Below are 25,421 nucleotides of genomic sequence, written 5' to 3'. Positions count from 1 at the left end.
TTTTGTGCATCTATCATATCAGGTGGATTCAAGAGCTCCCTTTGTTTGCTGGAGTGCATTAAACTCGTTAATTAGGTATGCCTCTCTACACTGTCAGTCTATCGGGGATCTGAAGTTCGAAGTATGTAAGGTTTCATATCATCGAACTTGTGACCTGCCACATTAACGTGATGTGCCAGAGTCTTTCGTAATATCTTCGTCGTGCCCGCGCGATGCCCGTTTAATCTAACATCAACAGGCTGTCGTGTTTCGCCTACGTACTCTTTGGGAAAACATGAACATGATCATGTAAATAACGCTTGAACTTATGCTGCTATTGTTTTCTTTCTAGTTCAATAAATTATATGCATATCTTCAGAAACACCGAAAGAGCAACTCATCAATTAGTACTTTCAATCTCGATCGACAGTGGAAAATGTTTCGTTTCCTCATGCGAGGCAATGCCCGTGTGCTCTTTCAACCACTACGTGCCTGAGTCGGTAACCAACTGCCTCGACTGAGGCCGCTATGCCACTTCCTACCGATGCACATGTCGCACAAAAGTGGGCCTTTTCGTGCGACAAACTCGGCGAAGGGATTACAAGTTGGTTCCCTCATAACGGGACAGTGACGTCCCAACCTTTTCACAAACACGTCGTGGGCCAATGGGACATGCACTTCCCACTTTTTTTCGTAAACTCATAGCTTTAATTTGGGCGAAATGGTTTCATGCTGTTTATGGGTACGTTATTTCAATAATGCACCGGAGCATTCTGTGCTATCTTGCGAAAAATACAGCTTAACCCACAAAGCCTCACGACATCACAGACATCGCCTGGAGTTTACCAGATTTAAACCACTTCGAAGGGCACCGCCTTGATCTGCCTGCTGCTAATATCCGTTGGTCAAGGTAGCTCAGGACAAAGCCTGCGCGCACCAGCTATTCACGTACCTCGGCAATACTTTAGCACGCAGTAGAGCATTGTTTCTTCTGATTCGTCATTGTCTAGTGCAGGCATCGCGGCCACCACGATGTGGTACGCTGAGTAGGCGTTTGTACCGTTAGTGATGACCAACAAGTTCAATAAAAAAAAAGAAAATACTCAAGGCTGTGACGCGCGCTGCAGTAGCCTAATTGTCACTATTTTGTCATACGTCTCCTCTGTAGCTTCTAGTGCGCTCCTCGAAACGAAAGAACAAAACAAAAAGCGGCCGGTGCCTGTGAAAACAACCTGTATTTCCGCTTATACTTGATTTCGAAAAAAAGGAAAAACTTGGGCAAGGAGATCTGTGGGGCAATAAATTTCAATAGTGAGACTACCACACTGCAAAAACTGTCCTTCAGATTCCTTCAGATCCACGAACAAGATCTACGTAGAACTTACAGATGGCTCTCATTATATGGAAATAGGGAGTACATATTCGTAAGTGCCAACGGACATATTGCTTTATTTTTATTTAGGGAGAGAGTGTTCTAGAGTCCTAAAGAAAAAGAAAGTCCTAAAAGTCCTAAAGTCGAAAAGTCTTAAAGTTGACTGCGCTGTTAAGTTATTTTCCAACCAAAGACCGTCACGTGGCTACTTTTCTTGCGATAGCAATTATATCGGCACTCTCGACGGGTTTTTGTCGTCGCCGTCATGTTCAGTATAAAGTCCAAATTGATAACATCCCACCGCGCATCGTAGGTTCTACCCGTGAGTACAAGCTCGCGAGCAGCGGCGACGATAGCGGCTGATGCAGAGATCAAACGAGCTGGCCTATCTGCGTCACTCGGAGGGCGCATGCGATAACATCCCCCCGCGTGTTAGACCTGCCGTCGGTGCTGCTCAAGCAGAAACGAAACGCCCCGCCCGCCTTGAATGAGCATGGAGGGATGCGAGGGGGGGGGGTGCTTGAGCAGCAACTGCGAACTTTGATTCTAAAAGCGCGTTCACGATCGCTTGCGCGCTCGCTATCTCGCAGGCATCAGCAAACGGCTCGTATACTCTTTTACGCGCGCTCTCAACGCGAAGAGACTGCGAAAAGCGCACCTCTCCCTGGAGCGGCCGTATTCTCTTACACCAACGTTTTGTATAGTTACGCGAGATCGGATCCAAAAGAGTTAGCTGCCAGCCTTCCTTCGTATAACATTACAATTTGTTGCCTTCGCATTCATTGCTTCGCGCTCGCGGTGAAACTGTGATCTTTTTTTCTTCAGACACGATGCGTTTACAGAAGGCCTGGGGAGCGTGCAACTACCACTGTTCTCTATGTGAGCGGTTTAAATCTTTAACCTTTTTTTCAGGTCAACCGAGAGTGGTTAAATTTGTTGTTTTGTGCATGTTACCCTCGCGAGCAACGAGGGTAGACAATATTTTGCTGCCGTCCTGACATACTGGCAGACTGTCTGCGTCTGTTTGCCGCGAAGTAGGCATGTGCGAATATTCGAGCACTAGGAATGTTCGAAGGAATATTATAGTATTCGAATTCGCTTCGACACGAATTTAAGGTTCCGAAATTTCAAAGTATTCATAATGAACGAATAGGCGTATATTGGACGGCATGTAACCCACCTGTGAAGGTGATTTCACTGCAGCCTAAAAGTGCAATGCCGTGAAAGCACCTAACCAACAAAATTGCGCAATGCCGCGAAGCCCCACTTCAAGGTTAAATTAACGTATTACTCCGACATAGATTAATCATTTTCAGGGGCGTAACCAGAAATCTTTTTCGGGGGGGGTTCAACCATACTTTATGTATGTTCGTGCGTGTGTTTGTATGTGTGCGTGAATATATCCGCAAGCAAAATTGAAAAATTTCGAGGGGGGGGGGTTGAAACCCCCAACCCTCCTCTTGGCTACGCCCCTGATCATTTTTTAAGTTTAAAAGCTTGTTATACGGGCTTATATGTTATAATATGTTATATGTATAGTAATTTTTAAAGTGTGACGTATTTTATCGGTTATAACTTGCATCTTACTGAAATTGAAATTCTGCTGCTATTTGATGCTACTAAACGCTACTAAACGTAGCGTTTAGTTGCGTAGCGCTTAGTTTAGTAGCGTTTACTTGCAGCAAAATGAATGACAGTCGCACATGCCTCGTTCCAATTAAAAACAAAAAAAACGCTGTGCAGGTTAGTTGGGCCTCGACAATATCTATGCTAATTTTTTTATATATATATAATGTGTGATACATACTATTCGAACTATTCGATTCAAAATTATTCGACGTAATCCCTGTTCGCTTCGAACCTAAAATTTGCTTTTCGGACATCCCTACCGCGAAGGCTTCTGTGCGGCGTTCCACGGTGCCTAATAGACAAGGACACAAGGAACATGCGGCGCTGCTACGTATTGGTGAAAAGCGTCCCTTTATGAAAGCCTCCTTTCGGGACTGTGGCACGGGAGTACAAACCGGTTCGCTGCAGCGGCGGTGGCCTGCGCATCAGCTTCTCTGCAGTGCACGATTGCTAGCGGCGTTTCGAAAACAGATGAGCAACTCCGCCACATAAAAGTAACATTTACAGTAACTCTAGGGTGCAGTAAAGCTTTAGGGTGCACTTTAGGGTGCAGTAAAGTCCCTCTATTTTTCAAAAGTAGCGAAAGGTCTTGATCCAGCCGCCGCGCCCTGCGATAGGTCGGTTGGCGACACGTGACCTTTTCGCCTTCGCGCCCCGCCCAAAGGGTCCAGCGGCGGCAGCGCTGTGCCGGCGATAGGTACGGATCACTGTGTTTTCAAGCGCGGAGTGGGGCGATTTTAGCACGTAGAGAGTACTTCACGCGCCTCTGTCGCACTGTTGTTGCAAACTAGAAGCGTTTATGTACCTGAGTTGAGTGGACGCAGGAATTCCGCGTTTGAATTTAATGTTTGGAGCGTGACGTGCTAGTATGTCGGGTCTCTATGCCTTCGGTTGCCTCCCCGCGCGGAGGAGAGAAAAAAGCTTTTTTTTTTTCGTTCCTCGCGGTGACAAAAATATATGCTGAAGGAAGGCCCAACAAAATCAGTCGCAAGAAATTTGTGCCCACAGAAAATACCCGGATATGCGAAGTAAGTGATTTTGTAATGGTTATAACTTCAAGCAGCCTTTCGCCTGGCCGGCGTGCTTTTGTTCGTGCATATGCATGAGCATTATCTCAGCAACGCTATTATTTCTTCGGCATTCTTTATGCAGTAGATTTGTGCGCAGTAGTCAATGGGGACCCTTACAAAAAAACTTACAGCCAATCTGCAGAAATTCTACAGACCACGAGTCACCCCTGATTCGGAATGCGGAAAGAAAAGTGAAAGGCTTTCTGTCACCCCTTGTCACCTCCCAGTAGGCAATTGGAACACCCTTTCTGCAGAAACCTCTTAGAGTATAAAGAAAATAAGCTTAGTTAAAAATACCGTGTAACCGTGGGAAGACTTCCGAACACTGACAAACACAGTCAAACCAATAATAGCGCGTACTTTGCGCTACGCAATACAAGAGCGCTAGGTGCTCGATGAAGTTTCCGAAAGTACAAGTACGCTGACTACCTGCCTATTTTATTCGAGCTAGAAAACAAGCTCTTTTAACTCACCCAAACACCACCTGTTCTTCAAGTTACGCTGAATGTCAAAATATGCAAAGAAACAAAAAATGCCCTGCATGACTGCTGCTGTGGCGAACCCGCTTGGAACCTGCTTCGGAAACGCACGCGTTTTATTTCAATATTTAACGTGCTCCGTGCTCGTTAACGTTATTTTCCCTGTAGTTTGATAACTGCTGAATATCTTCAGCCACAAATATTAATAATTTAGCGGTTCAAGCGAGCACCGAGTTCGGTTTCAGGCGCCAGCAATATGCACGGGAGCGAGCGGCGCGTCGTCTGCTATCGCTGCTCCTTGGACCCCTCGAGAGGGCGCGCGTGTAGTTGTCGCTACCTTTATAACCCTAAGGGGTGCAGGCGCTCGCAGCGACCCGTAGCGGCCGCCTCTACGGTCGTCGAAAATTAAAGGGGGGAGGGGGTAAGGGCACCGGTACCCTGTTCCTCTTAGATCCGACCCTGGAATTTTCGTGGTTGTTGCAATTTCATTCCGAGCTGCGTCTTGAGAGGTTCGTGCATGCTCGCGTGCGACTGCAAATCTTTCTAGCCTCTCCAACGCAACATGCCTAAAAAGAAAAAGACAACCTGTTCCATGACGTTATGCAAAAGAACTCGTGCAATGAAAAGGCATCGATTCTCATTCAGAGCTTCTACGGATCCAGTATGCCTGCAAGAGTGGGCGTGAAACATCAAGGGAGGTCCCTCATGTGTACATAAATTTCATTTGACTGTTCGCTGATTCTTACTTTTAATTAATTATTTTTCTTTTTTATATGCACCTATCTTTTCCTTTCACTGTTTACTCACATTCTGCGCGAAAATATCTGTCTTTGCGTCTCATTCACCGTTCATTGTATTTTTGTTCTTGAAGTAACCGCTATAATTGTCAATGAATATTTCAATCATTGTACTCAAACATAACTGCGTGAAAAATAATGTTAATAAACTAGAACGGAAACCCCGAATCTCCTACATGTTTGTTCTCTACGCCAGCATGTGCCGTTCAGAAGAAGCTAACCGGCCCGCATGGTCTCCAGAGTTTTCTTTTCTTCGTTTTACAATTTATCAGCGCCATGTGTGGCCTACACAACGAGCTTTTACCGCAACTACAAAGCTTTAAACGAGAAACTCCTCAGGGCGCACCAGTGCTGGGCGCGCCAGCGAGCGCCGCGCCCTCTGCACGCTTCATCGTAAGCTATTCCCGCCTGGCAGGCTCGCTGCCTCGCTCACGACACTAGGCAAACCTTTCTAGCCACGATAGTTCTGCGTTCGTGTGTGTGTCGTCGTGCCGAGTTTTGTTCATACGGTCGACTTTTACCGCGCTGCCTCGCATTGTGTGTTGTATGTTGTGGTAAAGTGTTCTAGAAAGATAGTTGTGGTTACTGACGTTAAGCGCAAGTTCGTCACGCAGTGTTATACGCGGTAGCTGGTAAATAGTCACCAGATGCCGGCCGTGCGACTCCAGTCTGCGACTGCTTTGTTCAGTGTGACCGACGGAGGCGATTCATGGTTTTGAAAAACACGTTCTTCAAATGTTTCCGCACGTCAGTAGGGTGCCTTGATGCGCGTTTTGTCCGCTCACATCGAGGCACAGTACACGGCAGTGAGTAGCAGCGCTGCAATCCTTTCTCGACGACGCGTTCTGTGGCCTTGGAAAATGCCTTGACGCTCGGGGACGGCCGGTAGCTCGGCGATTCCTCGCTTGGCGCACCATTGAAAACCGGCGGTCATCCAGCAGTGTACGCTGCCAGCGTATTTTTTATTGCCAGAGGTAAGTGAACGTTACGTTTCGTACATTGTGAGTTGTTCTTATTGTAGTACGCGTTGTCGCCGAAGAAAATCGCATAACGTGTTAGTAGTGTCACGGCCGCTACATAAAAAAACAGGTGCGGCCTGCTGCGTGGCGCCGAAACGGCGTCCGGGGCCTAGTTCTCCTTGCGCCCGCACTGGCGCCACCACACTGGGCCTATTCGATTTACCACTTCTGGCTACATCTGGCTACCCGCGGGCTGCCAGAGACAGCCAGAACGCATTCGTTTTTGCTCTGGTTGCTCCGCCCACCGCGCGCGCACTTCCGGTGGGCATTCGTTTTTCGCTCTCTGGCTGCATCTGGCGACCCGCGGGTCGCCAGAACTCGCCAGGACGATTTTGGTCTGGCGGCTCTCTGGCCGTTTTCTGGCTAGCAGACGCCAAAAGGGACGATGAGCGCTCGCGACCATCTTTGCGTGGACTCCGCGTAATGCAAAGGCCTCGGAACCCTCGGCCGCTCTCGGCCAGTGCGACAAGAAATAAGCGTCTTTTCGGCCGAAATCTTCGGTCGTTCTCGGAGGCCTTGAGGATAAAATGCCGAAGCTTCAAGCTCCTCAACCAGGGCTGCGCAAGTAATTCTAGACAGTCGGGGTGACTATAGTCGGGACGCCTTATATAACACGGGGCTCGACGTTCTTAACATACAGCGGAACTCTATGCCGTTCTTCTCGTTGCAGTCTGCTTATCAGCAGACACACAACGAGCTCTTCGACATTTTCATCCTTGCACACAACGGTTTGGTGACGCCTGCGGAGCGTGTGAGCGCGCAGCAAGGCCAACAGCCCAGCGATCGTCACTAACAAAATTTGTACTAGCATGTTGGAGCAGACGACGCAGTTGTGAGCCGCCCAGCCGCGAGCCCAAAATTCGATTTTACTTCTCCCGACCACTTTCTGGTTGCCAGAAGTTTTTAGGCCACGTGATATAACGTCATTTCCTGTCAGAACCGGAACCCGCTGGCTGGTTTCTGGCAGCCAGCGGGCTGCCAGAAAATGGAAAATCGAAGAGCCCCACTGGTACAGCTGTTGACGGAGAAGCGCTTCGACAGCCGCGTTTGTGCGCCCGACACTTACTCCAATCAGGCGTAGATAACGCGTTGATAACGCGTTTTATAGCTGCACATTACAGGTTGAATATTGAAGTCGTTATTAGAACTGCCGATTACACCACATATGTGAACAGTTTGCACTAGGAGTACCAGTGTTTTGTAGAGTGGGCTTCAATACTCTCCACGAATGCTGCCCGTTTGACTCACCTGAAATGAAAAGTGTCACTCAATCACTGATCCCCTTAATGGGCAGGTAGTCGTCGGGCAGATTCCAAGGGCTGACTTATCGGCCCACCGAAACGCAGCGCGAAAGCACACAAAATTTAAATGTAGGTCCTGTTAGTGCGCCAACAAATTCCGGTTGTGGTCCAAAGCAAGAGTTAGAGCCAAGAGTTGACAACACAAACAAAATATATGCTCAGTTAAGGCTACAAGCATCATGCAAACATCCACACTCGGCAGGTATCAATTACAACTCACAACATCACTTAGATGGTGTTTAAAACAACGGGAACAAACTTACCGTGCTACAAATGCACTCTCATCCATTAGGAACTATCCAAGAACACTTAAAGGCCTTGAATATTCACCCAACGTGTGCAGCCCACAATTCTTCGAAAGTTTCTCGAATATTTCTCTTCCAGGAAACACTCAAACGAACTCCAGCTCTGGTCACCGTCATTCGGCGACACTGTTCTAAACAGTGCTCCCACGGTGCCATCACTACATCATCCAAGATCGAGTGACCCCACTACACGACTCACATCAACAACATAACTTCTTCGCCGACTTCACCATACCGTCCTACCCTCCGTCGTCTCTCGTTTGGATCCTTCCCGATTTCGCGAACATTCCAAGTGACTGTTCGGCTCGTAACACGTAGCGCAGCGACAGCTAGGGGAAAGGAATTCGTCTCGGCTGTTCGTCTGCGGAATCGGTCGGTTCCACTTTGATTTCTTGAATTCTCCCCTTCTGCGCTTGTGTTAGGCTGTCGCGACCGCGACAGCGTCTTCGGTGGAGAGGGTAGAGGTTCGCCCTGGGCGCCTTTTGATGCTCGTCTTTTTTTTTTCTTTGCGCGCACCCGTTGGGGGTAACAGTCGGTGCAGTGGCTTGATGCTGTCGTCAGTATGCAGCCGCGCCCGCCTGTTTTAGCGCTCGTTTCTGACTTAAAGAAGGGCTCTGTTACGAATATTACGCTTCCCGACACTGTAGATCGCATGGGAATACGCGGTACTTCACAGTAGCGTCTTTTCACGCACTAGAAGAGTTACACAGCGGCACACAACAGCTTCGCGTCATCACATCGCTAGAAAAAACCGTCTGCCACACACGCGCGCACCAAAAAACCGTACTCAGGCGCAGGAAACATGAGGCAAGCTGCTCACACGCGCGGTCACACACAAGACACGAGAAAGCACACGAAAATGCACACGGACACACATAAATCCTGAGGCGACCACATAATAACACGAACCTGCGTCTGCCTTGAGGGCCGTGCTAGTGGCGCCCTCACCCAAAACAGCTGCCGCTCAGCCGACCCGCGCTCGCCCATTGACGGCGACGCGACCCAGCAGGCCGCACCTGTTTTTTTATGTAGCGGCCGTGGTAGTGTAATGCGGTTGTAGTTGTGCGGATTGTGCTCGCGCATGACATTTGTCAAGAACGTAGTCGGTAGTGTTATAAAGTTTTGGTAATTAGCTCGGTTGCACGCACTGCTGTACGCTAATATTTGCTGAAAGGAGACAACATTTTTGTCAGGCTCACCATTGTCATGCGGTTTATGCATGTCAAATTTATGCATGTCTCTTGACAAATTACTTGGAGTAACGCCATGAAACCGAAGCTTCAACATTCATTCCGTTCGCACGAGCTCTGAAGGAATTATCATCCGCCACCGTGTGAATCGTGAATCGGTGCAGTGGGAGAAATAAAGTGTATTTAGGGATGTTTTCTTTAGGCGTGCATTTTATTTGTCATTAAGTAACATGACCCTCAAAAGCGTCTAGGTTAGCATTCTTGGACATTGCTTATCATCTTTCAAGCAATAGATAACAGATTTGCTAAAAATGCAATTTCTGCAGCATGACACTGTATTTTGTTCAGTTGGTTTGCCCCATTTTTATCCTTTATGCACGTTGACCTAATTTGACAAGCCGTACTTTCAGCTGAATTTTCAATTGCTTTTAGCAATATATGTGCGTCCGTGTATTGAAGTCCCACCTCTCATCGCATAATAATAGCTTGTGAAGAACAACGCTTGTCTTGAATTAGCCATTTATCAGAGCTCTTCCTCCCTCCTCAAAGGGCAAGGTGCTGCTGGCACACCTGTTTCGGCTTTTCTTAACCCTTTTTTTTTTTAATGCTGAAGTTTTTTGCAACGTACTGCAGGTAGCAAACAGCAGTGCCACGACAAACAGTGGAGTGCTGACCATGCAGTCCAGAAGGTGGCTGAGGCAAGTATGCTATAGGAGGTGCTTATTCAGGCAGAAGAAATAAGCTTCTGTAGCCAACGTAAAGGTAATGTACAAAGTTCCATTTAATGAAGAAGAATCTTGTTTTGAGCTATTGTCGAAGGGAAACAATGAGCGCTAGATAAATGAGATGGAAATGCAGAGTAACAATGTTATGTATGCCAGCAACCAACTTAAGTTTATTCATGCAAAAGGGTTATTTCCAACTGGTTCATTTGGGGGAAGAGCCCACAGTTTCCACGAATGGGCATACCTGGTAGCCGTTGCACAACCTGTTACTGTGTTCTCGCACTCATTATTATGTGCCACTTACTCTTGTGACGTTCCACCAAGGTGAAATTACTTCACATAAACAGCAGCGAGAAGGCTCTTGCTAGCCAGTTCGATTAAGACAGCGTTACCGTAGCTTTTAGTTCCAGTAAACCAGCTAAGCTGTATAGAAGAGCGTATACTCCATGTGTTTGTCACCATGGACAGTGCATTTTGCCTGGGAACATGGCTTAGTTTTGCAAAGGAAAATGTTGCCTTTCTGTAAAACGTGGTACTGGGAAATGGCATTGTGCCAAAAATATTAATGTTTATGACTTCTTGCAGCATGCATTGTTGTACAGGGATGTTGGCGTTTTCATAAATGCAATGCATGGCGCCTGAAGAATATAGCGGCCCGCTTTAAAATTTATAACTTCATGATTTCAGTATCTGGGACAGACTTTACTGTATACGGTTTGTTTCTGGAAAGCTTCAACCTATCTTGCAATTCTTCAAGGCCAATACTGAATTTGCTGTGTACATTTGGCTGCACATTCTCATCACTTATGCTAAACAACAGGCTTGAGTGATGTGTGGAATTCTTGTCAATCAATTTTATTGATTACCTCGGACGATCTATTCTGCTTCCCACAGTTATTGGGTGCTTTGTGTGCATGTGCTATGCATGCTAGAAATAAAAACAGTGCATGCAGCTGGCAGCATCAACGAGTACAATGCCCATAGGCTAATATGAGGTGCGAAATGTTGCCACTGCTAGAATTTACATTATGTGTGCATGGTACAGCTGATTGTGTAATTTAGCACTTTCCAGGTACTTACGCAGTTGGAGCAGATGTCGATCATGTTTACTGAGTAATGGCACGGCCACCAAGTTCGTGCATTCTGCATACCAGGAAACCTGACACGAAGCAACGTATTGCTGTGATGGCAGCTAAGTGAGAACGAATGAGTTTGTCTTCTCTGTCCATTTGTCAATACCATTACACAGGCTTGTTAAGTGCATATAAGTGGCTTTAGCAATGCACTTGCAGCTACAGAGCCAGTAAAGACAGCCAATTTCATCATCAGAGTTCACTCTGCAAATCCCACTTTCCATAAAGGGCATTGTTTTTGATAGTTTAAAGTCAAAACTTGCTCAATTAAACACTTCGTGGTGTCTGACATTACAGGAATTATGATAATTGTTATATCTCATGTGAAATTATGCCATTGTTTTTTTTTTCATATCCTTACTTTGCATACACACTTTACGACTGCACCCTCCCCAACCGAATCTTTACTAGTGCTACATTCTGTTATGGGTGAAAACAATTATTGAACTAAAAACCAGGCCAATGAAAGCAGTATGATGCCCTGTAATGTAGGAGGATGCTGCTATTGCAGTGTTTAGTCTAGAGCTGAATTTAATGAGAAAGGGCAGCAATGTAGGTCATCTGTGGATATTTGCAGACCATAATTGTGTTGTGGTCATTTTGTTATCGCAGGAAGCATCTTCAAAAAGCAGTGCTACAAGGATGTGAGCAGCAGTTTCCCTTCAACGAACGGGTCAAATTCATGGAAGCCACATGCCTGCTGCTTCTGGCCTACACAAACATGCAGCCACCATAGTAAAGTTCTTGCAAAGGTGTGAGACATCCCTATGCTGCATGGATTGAGCATGTTAATTGCCTGTTTTTTATAGCTTATAGTAATATGTCTACAAGTGTACTTCCTTCCAGTGTATGTTTACATTCTCTTAAAGGGCCAGTCAGCAGGCTCCTACTTCTTTTTTTAGACCTCCCAAACAAGCTCGCTAATTCGTACAGAGGGCCGCAGGAATCACATTGTGCGAATGTCAGACACTCCACTTCTAAAAACAATAACCGCACCTCCTCTTCAGCGCTTGACCAGTCCTCTTTGATAGCGAAGTGGTGTAATGTTGCCTATGAGCAACATTAAGTAACGCTGACTGTTGAATAGTCCTCTGCAATACGAAACGGCATTTTGGCTTTGTGATGATGCAGTATCTGTTGTTGTCACAAGTGTTGCGAATTGGTTTATCTCGCCAGTGCTTTGACTGTGCTTCCTCACCGCACCGCTTTGGCACAGTGGCACACCGAGGAAGCCCCTCTTCAGGATGGTCAGGCTGAGCGAGAAAGTGAAACCAGCTGGAATGTTTGTTCTATCCCCTGTGGCTTCATTATTACACCACTTAATAAAAAAATTCATGTGACAACATGTTCATGTTGTACAAGCGTGCAGTTGTCACAAATTTTAGACTCCGGGGTTGTTTAGGGGCCCTTTAGCCTTAAATTATGAATGGTAAATTCACACGTCACGTGGTTTTCTTGCTTTATTTTTTGCAATGCTCATTTTTAAAATAGCATGTCAGCTTCTGCGAGTGGTAATTTATACATTTATCATACAAAACATCCTGCTATATTCAACAAGTGTTATTATAGATTTTTCATGGCACCAGAGCCACCTGCTTTTTGCCCTGTGGCAGCTACATGACAGTTCATTGCTATGCTGCTTTGTTTAACTGATATCTTTTCAATCAATGCGTTTCACAGTCCAGGGTGTTTGTTGTATTTGCATCTTGATGTGTTTAATATCATACAAGTGATGGATTTTTTTCTGTCTTCTAGTGTTTACTTTGCAGCTATTTAACTGTGGTTTTCAGGGGCATATCTAGACAGGAACATCAATTCTGCTAAGCTTTGGTTCGAAAAGAGACGCTGAACAGGAGTTCCTTAGGTACATGCCCTGAGCACCAGCCCTTTGGATTACAGAAATATCTAAACTGCATAATGTCTGCAGCTCCTTGCTTAATTGCATGTCTTTCTTCAACCTACAGCTCTTTCCATAATCCTTAACATTAACCTACATTACCAAGTGAACATCCCCCGCTGCAATACAGTGGTTATAATGGTCAGCTGCTGATCTGAACTGTGCGGGTTCGATCCTTGATGGAGTGGTTGCACTTTCGGTGGAGGTGTAAATCCTAGAGGTTCCTGTGCTTTTAATTTGACGTTTACATTACAGAACCCCCATTGTTATTATTACATCAGCAAGTGGACAGAGTGGTAATCCTAGATTATATGCATATTTAGTATAACAGACAGCTGAGCTGGTTGGTAGGTATTCATGTTAAAAAGGCAGGGCATGCAAGCATGGACACAAGAGAGAAACCAAGACACCACTAACGCCAACTGGAAAGGTGGACAGTGGCACAAAATGAAGTAGACACAGAAACTTATCTGTGCATGCCCAGGCAAGAGGCGATACCTATCAATCTGGCACGCGCGATAGTCTACGTGAGAGATAACTGCTCAAGCATCTGATTTCTTCTTTATGCTAGTTAATCGACGGTTGGCTCTCTTGTGCACTGCCATTATCGATATGCCAGGCCTCGACTATTGGACGCATTTGTTTATTCATGTGCTTGTACAAAACTGCATTCATCGAATTTTGGCGTGCATTTACGCCCTCGACAATGTAAAGGTAGATTAGGTGATGAGCCTCCAGTTAGTGATCTCAGCGTTTTAGGCATCTTGACTCTCTTGTGTCCATGTTTGCATGCCCCATCTTTTTAACATGTATTCATATAGTGCGTAAGAGAAATAGGTTATCTAGTGAGTTATTTGGAAAGTAAGTTTAGGGCGAACACCAAAATAGCAGTGTAAATTAAACTTAAGAGATGAATGCATCGGGCTGGATTAGGAAACGATATAATGGCGAAATATAGCCGCTTGCTCTTTGCTTATACTTGTCTCAGTTTCTTGTCTCGTATGCTTTGACAATGACCAGGTGTCATGTTGGATGCTACTAATTGGTTATGAGCTATACATAGACAAAGCAGCGGCTGTTTGGATGCTTTCTAAACAGCTACCTCATGGGGAGAAAAAAGTTAATTTGGGTTATGTGAGGCATGCTAAAAAAGTCTACTTGTTTCTGATGTTTTTGTTTTCCTGGCAGACATTCTACACGAACTTGCCCAAAGGCAGAAGGAAGGCACGCACAGATGGATGCACAGAAATCATGGGGCTGCCGTAGAAGCTGTGAATGAGCATTAACCTGTGAGTATGTGTCTTAAACAATTTGCTGAAGCCTTTTATTTTGGCTGAACATTCTTATCGATGCTTCCCTGATTTGTAGTGCAATATTGTTACACCCTGTTGCTTTCACAACAGAGCTCTTTAGTCTGGTACAAGGCCCAGAAAGTTCGACCTAGATGACCAAATTGCGGCAGCCAGTTGTTTCCCCAATTAATGCATTAGTGTAAAAAAACGCAATAGACGGAGCACAAGAAAAAGGAAGACACAAACAGTGCTGTGCTCGTGTGCTCAGTCTTCTGCACTGCTTTGTTTACGCTCTGTCATACCAACACACAAGCATCCATTTTAGCTTATGTAGTAGTCCAGCTCATACACTTGGTAACGTTCTCCAACGGCAGGATTACCGGATATCTGGCTTGTGAAGTCAATCTAAAGTGCATGCCTGTTCGTGTAGACTTGTTTGCATCCACCAATGAGATGGAAATGCAGCTGTGTTTTAATATTTTAGCCATTATAGCTCGTGAATAGAATTTGGAGCTGTGACAGCAACAGTTTTAGAGGGGGCGAGTTACTAAATTATTGTGTATTTCTCAATGTTTGCATGTTATAAAAACATAGCTGGTTAAAATTAGTTCAGATTTTACGCTATTTCTTAACATATGACCTTCCGTACTGTTCGAAGGCATTGAAGCATATGAAATGCTTTGTGCCTTTGTGTGTGTGCCGAAGGTTAGGAGTCATTATACTAGAGATAGATCAAAATAGGTCAGTGGTTAAAGTAAATTTTTCGCAATCAACTTCTTGTGGGCAGTTATTCAGAGCAGGGTTTTGAAGTAATTTAGCAATACAAGCAGATTAGTGCTTCATTATAGTGTCTGACAGTGCACACTGTTTTATTTTAGTACCTATTTGGGTCATTTCACGGCAGTGTGCCAGGTCGTTTTTTGACCATTTCCAATATTTTGTAAAACTGGTGCTGTTATGTTTCAGTGTGGGAAGTAGTCATTCAAGCGTTATTTTCGAGGAAAGAATTGCATGATGCAGCAAAGACCTTTCAAACTTCGCACGCAGAAATGAAGCTGTGTCAGGCAAATTAATTGACACATGATTATTGCGTCGAGCTATTACTACAAAGCGTTTGTTTCTTTAAAGGGATACTGAACAAAATTTTCGCCGCCGAGATAAATGACTCAATTGAAAGATTGGGTGCTGAAATTTGTTGAAACAACCTTCATTTCAGCCAGAGACTAGCAGAAAATAATGAATTTAATGCATTTTTCGCGAATTGGCGCGTCTAGCGGCCGCGCCGCGAACTAGAGAGGAAGTGACGCGAAACTCCGCGGATAGTGACTCGCCAACCGTGCTCGCAGCAAAATCGCTTACCAATCGACATCGCAAGCCGCCACCCGCTGCTGCGCGTCTCTCTCAAAACGTGTTTTCACGGTCGGGAAGGTGTTCTCCGTGCGTGTTCTCAACCAGCAGCCAACGACGCCATTGCGGCGCTCTCGGCCGTATATTTGTTTTCTCAAGCGGAGCTTGCACCCACGTCTACGAATTTGCCGTCTGTGTTGTGTGCTGCTACGTAATGTGAACGGTGAAGCACCTGACAACGCAGAATGCCTCAACGCTGTTCTGCGCTAGGGTGTGCCCTGTCAAACCTTTCCAACTGAGCCGAAGCTCCGAAGGATATGGATTCGCGCTGCGTGCCCACCCCAGCCAACGTGGGTGCCTTCAAAGCGTGACTTTTTGTGCTCCGAACACTTCGAGGATAGTGACTATGAGTTACTGTGTAAATTGCTGGTTCCGGCTGCCGAACCACGTTGGGCTACGGCGGCTCGTCTGGCTCGTCGTCCTTGCTGTCGCTTGACACAGCAGAATGGTCACACGCATATGGTTGTATTTGGCGCATCCGCTTTGGAGGCCTGTCGAACTCGGAGTCGCAATGACCGCTCGTGGAACCACTGTCACTCGCACCTTGCATCTTTGCGCTCTCGCGACACGCTCGGTAGTTGTAGCGGTTTTTGAGGAATAAGCGCTATTTTGTTTCCTATGTGGGGAAAAGAGGACAAGGCTCAGCGCCACACCAGCCACCCTCAGTTCTTGAGAGGAGAGGTGGAGAAAGGGAAGTGGCAGGGCAGGAGACAGCGTGCCGGTTGCCCCCCTCTTGCTGGAGCACTAGACGTCACGTCCGCCGACAAGCGCAGTGGCGTGCAGCCGCCGCGCTCTCACAATCCACTAAAAATACGGCCAACTGCTCGAAATTACGTGAAATAAACGCTGCGTACAGGAACAGTCGTGTCGTCCGAGTCGAATGTAAGTGTTTTCGTAGCTTTTTCAAATTTTTGTTCAGTATCCCTTTAACATAGTCACCAATATTTCATGACTATGATAGTCGAATTTGTTTTCATTTCAATTTATGCTATTTGCAGTCGTGAGGAAACATTGCAAAATGCATCATTTTTATGTATATTGTAAAAAAGACTGAATGTTTCATGTGAAATATATTCACAGTATGAGTTCAGTGCATATACCAAGGGTTGAAAATGCTGGCAAAAAGAAGCAAAAATGTCTTCAAAATTGACACTTGGAAGAAGTAGTGTTTGAACCCATATTGCGGGCTCTCTTTCGCTGTGTGGGAGTTCCAGCAAAACTGTTGCTTACACAGCATAGTGTGCTTTCCTCGTGCGATAATTTAGACAAAGTTTTTAAGGTGTAATATTATCTTCAAGCGAAAAATAATTTTTTCAAATGAAAAATAACAAGGCTGTGGGAAGTTTCTTGGAGCTTTGCCTTCACTGCACAGCACATCATTGTTCTTGCATGGTATTTCAGACAGAAGTATTGCTTAAATCTGCAACATTTAGACTTGCACTATATGAGCACAGGGGCACCCGCGTGAATCCTGTGCCAATGTGCTGTGCAGCGAAGGTCAAGGAACGAGACTCTGTGCAGGCTAGGGATTATTCACAAGGGGAGAAATTCGGCCTTGTTGGTAAGACATTAGGAAAAATTTTGCAGCGCAAAATAACACAAGAACGAGAAGGGAGGACACAAGACCTGCGCTAACTTTCAACAGAACCTTCTGTTGAAAGTTAGCGCACGTCTTGTGTCCTCCCTTCTCGTCCTTGTGTTATTTCGCGCTGCAAAATTTTTCCTAGGGATTATTCACTTAAGTAAATTTTTCCTTGCTTACAACCAAGCAGTATATATTTTTTTTAGATGGAATATAAATTGCCAGCAAAGTATACCACACACTAATGTCTTGGCGACATTTCTGTTTCGAATGCTACATATCAAAAGCTAAGCTGCAATATGGGTCAAAAGCTATTTTTTCCGACTCTGTTACAGTTTGGGTGCAACGTTTCTGTTTATTTTGTTTTCATAGTAGTTTTATGACAAAGTGGATATCTATTTACTTATTTATTTATTACTTGACAATACTGCTGACACCAGTAAGCAGTATTGCAAAGTGGGCTACAGTGATAAGTTACACATAAAATGATCTTGCTAAGCAAAAACAGGAGCATAACATATACAAAACACAAGATAAACCAAGAACATCTATACAACCGTCTTAAGGAAAATGATAAGGGAACAGCACAAAATACAAAGGCAATGAACTTTAGAAATCAACCTTCGGTATTCCATACAAAAGAATTAGTCTTTCTCCTGATAAATGTTAACATTAGAACTTCAGCATTTTGCAGTGTTTCCTTATGGCTGAAAAAATGTAACTTGAAATGCAAATTAGTAAACTATTTTAGCCATGAAACACTGCCACCTTCAGATTAAAGAAAGAAATATTCTGCATTAAAACGGGAACAAACAGCGCCGGACACGGGACGAAGAAAGAACAATAGACGAGGGTGCTGTCGCCCTCGTCTACCTTTTTTTTCCGTCCCGTGCCCAGCGCTGTTTGTTCCCATCGTAATCATGTACTAACCAGCACAGTTATGTGCTCTCCTGAAATATTTTGCTCTAATTGCTCAAAGCAATAACTTTGTATAAGTTATCTTGCATGACGCAGTTTCACATCTGTAGATGGATGGATGCTATGTGTGTTCCCTTTAAAGCGAAGCATTGACATGCAAGTGGCCAAGCACAATTTTTGAATTGGCTTAATGCCTTTCCTACCTGAATTAAATTTCTTTCCTTAAAAAAACTTATTATAGGTAGCTTATTTTTCGGCATTGTACATAAAGACCCTGCAGTTTTGTTTTTGGCTGTTCTCGCTGCTTTTCCACTACCAATCCTCCATCTGTCTTTTACTGATTTCTCTTGTGGATGTGTTCATCTTTATCAAGCTTTCTCTAAGCCTAGGGCTTCATGAGAGCTAGTTCCCAACACGCACATGGGTGGACATTTTTACATTTATTTAAAAGGTGGTCCGTCATCTTCATATCTCTCTCACAACCAGTGCATGTGACGCCTACTTACTGGATCTCACTTTATGACTGCATATTCTAAGGCAAGATTACCTCGCTTCAGACATTGCACTAGCTTACCATATGCTTCCCTCCTTACTTCGTCCTTATTCTTGCGATAGTTACTCAGAGCTTTTCATTTTTAGTATTTGCTATCCATTAAATCATCTCCACGTCTCTGACATTGCACCTAACGCTTATCGTGCATAAAGTTTAACGCATGCTCTCAGCATCACGAAATTTCGTCCTGGAAATTATCATTGACTACAGGTATGACCTTTTTAGCAGCATGATATTTTCCAACAGCAAAGGAGTTCGTTAAAAAACCACCTTGTATACTTAAAATGGGGATGACTAATTCCATACCTCGTTTATTAAAGTTAACCTCTTTCAATTTCCTTACGCTTGTTCTTTGTGTTGTGCTTGCCTCATGGTTTGCAGTCTTTATGGATCTGGTATATTTAAAGAGTTGAATAGCCGGTCACCTGCTTATGACACTGCAGCTTAAGTATTGCACCCACTATCATTGCCATAGTAGCATTTGGTACAGTAGAGGTTTGTAATGAATGTAACGAGATGTACAGCTCATGAAATAATTGTTGAACAACGAATGTTGTTGGAGCTAGTGATTCAACAAGAGGACTGGTCTTTAGAGGGGCAACGAATTGCATCAAAGTTGCTGCAACAACTTAGACGCATCAATTTGTTGAAACATTGGCTCCAGCAACACGCTTTGTTCAATGGTTTGACATTCATTCAAGCTGCCATCTTCAGCTCAACTTTTGTCACGTTAAGATGCACAGGATATACAACTGTCATGTTGTGTTCTGATAGAATTCAAGAGCTATTGACAGCAAGCTTGTTTCTCAATTTAATTCTCATCCTTTACGTTTACGCTTTAATCTTTGTCATCTTCAGCCTTATATGTGCACTGCAGCAGTAGCCCTTCGCAGTGGTCTACAATTTGCCTCGTCTTGTGCGAGCCGATTCCATTTTATACATGCGCAATTCTTCATTTCTTCACCCACATAACTCTCGGCCTTCTCGGCAGCATTAAGTACAAAAATTGTAACTGTTAAGACTTTTGCTTCAACATCATGACAGTAATTGAATAGAATTGGTAATGCACGTACATAAATACTCTTGCAGTTAGAACGTAGTGTGCTTAACCCTGAATTCTTGTGTACTATAGCAATAAGTCTTCGTGAAATCATGGTGCTTGTCCTTCATATGATCAGAACGAGTCCAGAAATATCTGCAAAATATCGTTTCTGCTTTTTTGATTTCTGAAACAGTGATGCTAAGGGAGGCCATGTGCACATGCACCATGTCAATGTTTAAATGGGTATAAATTCTGAACACTGCTGTTGCTCTAGGTGTTTTCTTTTACTTCCTTTTCAGACGTACAGAAAGGAGCGAAGTGGAGCTGTCCATGGGCCGTGCACACAGTTTCATAAGCAGGCTTGCAACACTTTTGACAAATATGTTCCTGAATACATCTGCCGAAGTGGCATTTAAAGAAGCATGTAGTAGTGTACTTCACTGTTTATTTGGCATGAAGCAGCAGGTATGCTTCCGTCATCAGCAAGTTCACACAGTACAGTGCATCTACACATGGCATGCTACCCCCACATCTACCAGCCCGGGATGTGTAGCTTGATTGTAAAATGTTTACTTTGACTTGACCCAACAATTATTAACAAAATGACATGAAAGTTTTGCCACCTATGCAGGCGACATTCTCAGTATACGCTGGCAAATATAAGCGGAGTTTGACCAGTCCATTAGTCGCACATTTCCTTGTAAACATCTCGTAGAGGGCCACTGTTGTTGTTGCAAGCCAATGTGCCGTGATGAATGAACCATGATTCCAAGATTTTTTTTTTCCTCCGACCTTTGTGCACAAGGTAGCATCGTCGAATTGATTAGGTCAAAGTTATGCCTTGTCATTCAGCAGCGTTCAACAAGCTCCGTCTTAGAGCACGTTGCATGGGTGGTTTTCGCAACATCCTCTTTGTGTTCTTTAACCTTCGATCGCCTTCTTCAACCCATTTCGTCTATGCAAGTTGTGTCGCAATCTCCACATTGTACTTCGTAGATGATCCCACTCTAATCTTCGGCGGTGTTTGTGTATACCTTGTCCTTAGGACATGTGTTCACAAAGCCCAAAGACCGCACACCTGCGGATGATTAGAGCAGGGTACTCTACAGAGTACATTGTGGGGTTCACGACACCACTTACATCAGCAAGTCGAGCAGGAAAATGCCACAGACGTTCAAAGAACACAAAGTGGGAATGTTGCTAAAGCCACCCATGGAGCGCATTTTAAGACAGCTTGTTGAATACTGCTAGACGACAGGTTATGGCTTCGACCTTAACAATGCGACGATGCTGGCTCAGGAACGAAGGTGGAGGAAAACTTGGAATTCTGGTTCATGCGTCAGGAACATCTGCTTGAAACAACAACCACAGACCCACACCGAACGTGTACGTGGACGTATGTGGCTAGTGCACTGGTCGACCTCCGCTCACTTGTTGCCAGCGTATACCGAGACTGCCACCTGCATAGGTGGCAAAGCTTCTATGGGATTTTATGGTGCAGTTGTGGTACAAAACCATTATTTTGCATTAAGGCAAATGTGCCGTATTATATTGGACAGTACGGGCAGACCATTCTTTAGTATCGTAACGTAGGAGGTACGTAAGAAGACCTTCTTTGAAGGAAATTGTTGTATTCTGGGTCACGGAACAGTGTTCTCATTCAAACGACGTGACGGAGCGCTTTGTGCTAGCTGTGCTAACGAAGGCACTTCGTAAGAAGGCTCCTTTTTAGAGAAATCGTTTAATTAGGAACACGTAAAAGTGCTCGGCAGCGCTATACCTTCAGCTTTGTCCGTGTTTAGGGGCCAGATTTTTTGCAGTGCATTGCTTAAATTCAAAAGAAAGATGTTTCACTGAACCGAAACTTTTAAGTTAAAAGAACGATGTTTGACTGAACATTTATAATCGCTTGTTCGGTCTTTACTGCACCGATTAATTAATGGTAGCATTATTTGACAAGGAATGTCGTGGTTAAATGGCAGTTCTTCATGCCTTATGGGTGGACAGCAAGGTGCTTGCTTGTGACTTCGTTCCGCCCGTCCTCCCTAACTGTGTGTCCCCTGTATACTTAGCACAGTTTAACCATTTAACAACCTGCGTGATTATGGCATACCACTCGGCCCCACAATACTGGCAACGCTTCCTTCGCTATTAAGTGGGTAGCACATTAGGGCCCCGGCTTGTCGTCCATCCGTAGATCTCATGTGGCCTGATCACGTTCAAAATAAAGTGGCCAATGCAGGCCTAAAACAAGGCTAGCAATGCTCAAAATGGGGTAAAAGAAGCGGACAAGGCCTTAAATAATATATTTCACAGGAATGACTAAGGAGCAATCGCAACGATTAACTTAAAATTGCTAAAAACGCTTCTGACACCTGCGGTTGATTCCTCCGCCGCGCAAGAAAGGGCGCCGCCGCTCGAAGAGCGAACGATTGCTCCTTCCACAGACGCTTTTCTGGCGCCTTCGTCCCTATACCCGAAAGGGCAACAACTTGACGGAACTCGCAGTAGACGACACGTATCTCAACAGCCGTAACAAGCAAGAAGTCGATAAAGCGCAGCAAACAATAGCACGCATGTCGCACATTGAGTTTGCGAATCTCCCTAACAAGATTCTGCTCGTGCCGGGGAAATCCTGCCTGCTTACCTCAAACAGTGATGTCATCGACGGGTTGGTTAAAAGAGCAGTGGGAACTCTACGAACAGGAATCCCTGAGTGCCCGTGCAGCGCACTTCCTCAGGGTTCACAGTTGTGGAGCGGCATTTAGCGCAGGATTTAGAACTACACCAATCGCTAAACTATTTCTATTCTCTATAATACACCGTGGGTAAAAAATAGAGCTCCAAAATGAACATAAGAGGGAGATATCGGCGCTTGCTATAATCGTCATGTCCTTGGATGCACTGGTGCACACGAGACCAAGAGAGTCACAGACGCATACGATACAACAGTCAATAAATGTACACCGGTGATGCTTTTTCATGGCCGTGTGGCGTGCTCAGCTACTTGATCGGTGGCGACGCGATCAGTGTTGACACTGTTATCCTACCTGAGCCGGCCAGTAGCTTGTAGTTGAAGACGTACTTCTTGAGCAGCTTGTTCATGCCGCCGTAGTGGCCCCATGAAACGTGGGCTGCAATCGCTTCGGCGTTGCCCGTCGTCGTCTTGAAGAAGGCAACGCCGAGGTCTCTGGGTGCTTTTGTGCCGCGCATGCCAAACGCCCATTCCAGGTCACCCAGATCCTTGCGCAAGTTCAGGAGCCTGGATATACGAGGGCAGAAAGACGCCGTTGCAACTCCTGGTGCCAGCCACACACCGTTTCGCCACCTGTTTTTTTTTCACAACACTTATTTGTATAAAACACTTATTTGTACAACACTTATTTGTTTACTAATGCAACACGTATTTGTATCAAGGAGGATACATATAATTTGCTGGAGTGGAAGCTGCCTATGCGCCCCTACGGGAGAGAGTGAAGCCGCGGCGAGCGCGCGGCGGCCATGTTGCCAGTGGCAGAAAGGAGCCGAGCGCTGCCGCACTCATGCTTCGTCGCGCTGCGGACGAAGTTCCTCGTGTTTATAAAGCAACGAAAACAAGTAGTTCTGGTTGCATATGTTTATTGCAGATTGTACGCAGCCAAGTGGCATGTATAGAACTCAATTCAACTGCACAGGAATTAAATAGCGACGCTTAAATCAAACGCACGGTCAAAAATATAGGTGTCTTACTGGTGGTTGAAAATGATTGCCCTCGACAAAAGTGGTCTCACCTTATTCTTGACCAATTCTCGGTTTCGTTCCTTCGTCATGTGGTGTATCCTCACTTTTACGTATTGTTCAGCGATTTGCTTGAGCAAACTGTAAACGTGATTATCAAGCGGATCGAAGTCTCGGATGTGCTGCTCTAGTTTATGGTACCATTTTTTCTCGGAGGAAACTCCCAGAACTTCCAAGATTAGGTGTTTTGCTCTTGACTTCACCATGGTGATGGCATCACATTCAGCCTGTAGCCGCCGCACTCCTTTCTCGACTTCTTCACAGAGGCTAATGACGTCTTGCGACGGTGAAACAAGTCCACCTCGGCTCTTCCGCTTAATTAAAGGCGTCAGCTCATCCGGCTGCTATGCATTGTTCACAGGCAGTCGTTGTGCGAACTTTTCGAACAATGAAGAATGTATGGCACCACGCAACCGACAAAAGCAGAAAGGCTTTCGGGCCAGTCAATGCGATGTGTATAGTCGTGGTCATCGGGCTGCGGGACTGATGCCCTGCGCATGTCAGTGAGTGAGCTTCTTGCGTCTACCATGGCTGCAGGAGTGGTTGCATTCAATACGGAGGCAATGTCTTGGGAGCAGTTTCCAGAACTTGAAGACGTGACTTCTGTCTGAACCAACAGACGCTTGTATGCAGCCATAAACTGCGAAGCTGTTGGGTTGTTGTTATGTCCGCCTCGTCCACCTATTGATCCAAAGAAGTTTTCGGCGTGGTCTTGACTGTGTTTGTGTGTCAGCAAGTCCTTCTTGACCCTGGCCGACAAGCTCGTCAAACATATTTTCCGTGCCTGCTATGCATATAAAAAAGCCAATGAATTCTGTTTTTCTTTTCAGTCCTTCTGTCACTGCACGACCTGCCGGATCTCTCAGCCCTTTTATGTACGCTCGAGTCTCAGAAAAAAGAACGACTTCCAGCATGCTTCGTTCCCCTTCCGAATGGGCGCTTTGTACGACATTGCCAGCGGGTTCCTGGAGTTTAAGATGTCAAACCGGCGATCGAAAGTTCTATTAAACGTAGATGTTGCGCTGGCACCCTTGAATTGTGGCAGTTTAAGTTCTTCTTCGCAGAAGTCCAAAGCGTCGGCAACTAAGGCACTTAGTGCTTGTACAGCATATCGTACCTTCATTTTTTGGTTTTTCCTCTGGATGTGGACCTTCGTAAGCTTGTTGCCAAGCCGCAACCCTTCTTCACGTTGATGTGCCTCCAATGCCACTACATAAGCCCATTTCACATGCTTTCCTTCAATGTCAACGAGGTGGCTCACGGTTGCCAACGAGTTGCGTACAAGCTTAATCATATGGCAGGCATCTAAAATAATGTGAACATTTCTAGAGTTATCAGCTGGGTTGGTAAAGCCTGTAATAAAATCAGAGTTCGGTTGAAGCTGAGCACCCAAACATCTAGCCATAGCAAAGTTTGACGAGGCTCCATCAAACGTAAGAGAGACAACTTCGGCCCGCACTGACGCAAGTTTATCGATATATTGTTTGGTCAGCTCCGCCCTCTCCACTCCAGTGAGTGAGTCAATTAAGAAGTACGCAACTGGCATTTTGAGTGTGATGTTTACACCAACAATTGTGGATGGATGGTGGAACTTTATTAAATATAGTCCTGAGAGACGCGACTAGTGTGAACACACACGCATTTTTGGCTTCGGGGAGGCTGTCATCATCTAGCCCCGTTCCAAAGTTCACACACCCGATTACTTTCTCGCCCACAAGTTCTACGTGTTTCCTTATGGCCATGTCATCGACGACCAAGGAGCAGTAGAGAGGTTCGCTCCATGATTGTCCAAACTTTTCGAGGAAAGAAAATGCTTCAGCCGTGAAGCCAGGAGCTCCGTCGATTGATCGATACCAATCCCGAAGTGTGCGCTGTGACGGAAGGGCGCAATTGAATTTTGACCGGACATACTCATAAGCGGCCGGAGAATGAAAATGTAACGTCAAAGCGAACA

The 25,421-nt window shown here is 45.3% G+C and overlaps 1 protein-coding gene, 1 long non-coding RNA gene and 1 pseudogene across 4 annotated transcripts in view; 1 reads left to right on the top strand and 2 right to left on the bottom strand.

Annotated features, from left to right (window-relative positions):
- Window positions 1-25,421, bottom strand: part of LOC119402466 (putative phospholipase B-like 2) — a 333,446-nt gene that overhangs the window by 273,356 nt on the left and 34,669 nt on the right. For both annotated transcript variants that reach the window (XM_049418655.1, XM_049418654.1), the window contains exon 4: window positions 22,741-22,952. In XM_049418655.1, the coding sequence (XP_049274612.1) occupies window positions 22,741-22,952 (212 nt within the window). The remainder of the gene's footprint in view (window positions 1-22,740; window positions 22,953-25,421) is intronic.
- LOC125759636 (uncharacterized) lies at window positions 5,253-20,110 on the top strand. Of its 2 annotated transcripts, none has more exons than XR_007417269.1 (5): window positions 5,253-6,300; window positions 9,775-9,903; window positions 11,612-11,751; window positions 14,085-14,189; window positions 19,990-20,110. It is a non-coding gene; the product is annotated as an uncharacterized LOC125759636 (long non-coding RNA). The 2 variants fall into 2 exon arrangements; XR_007417268.1 differs by having other exon boundaries at window positions 5,258-6,300; window positions 14,085-14,185.
- On the bottom strand, window positions 23,270-24,204 carry LOC125759635 (uncharacterized; annotated as a pseudogene).

Source organism: Rhipicephalus sanguineus, chromosome 8 (assembly GCF_013339695.2).
Source record: "Rhipicephalus sanguineus isolate Rsan-2018 chromosome 8, BIME_Rsan_1.4, whole genome shotgun sequence".
NCBI lineage: Eukaryota > Metazoa > Arthropoda > Arachnida > Ixodida > Ixodidae > Rhipicephalus > Rhipicephalus sanguineus.
This window is presented reverse-complemented; position numbering and strand designations above follow the sequence as displayed.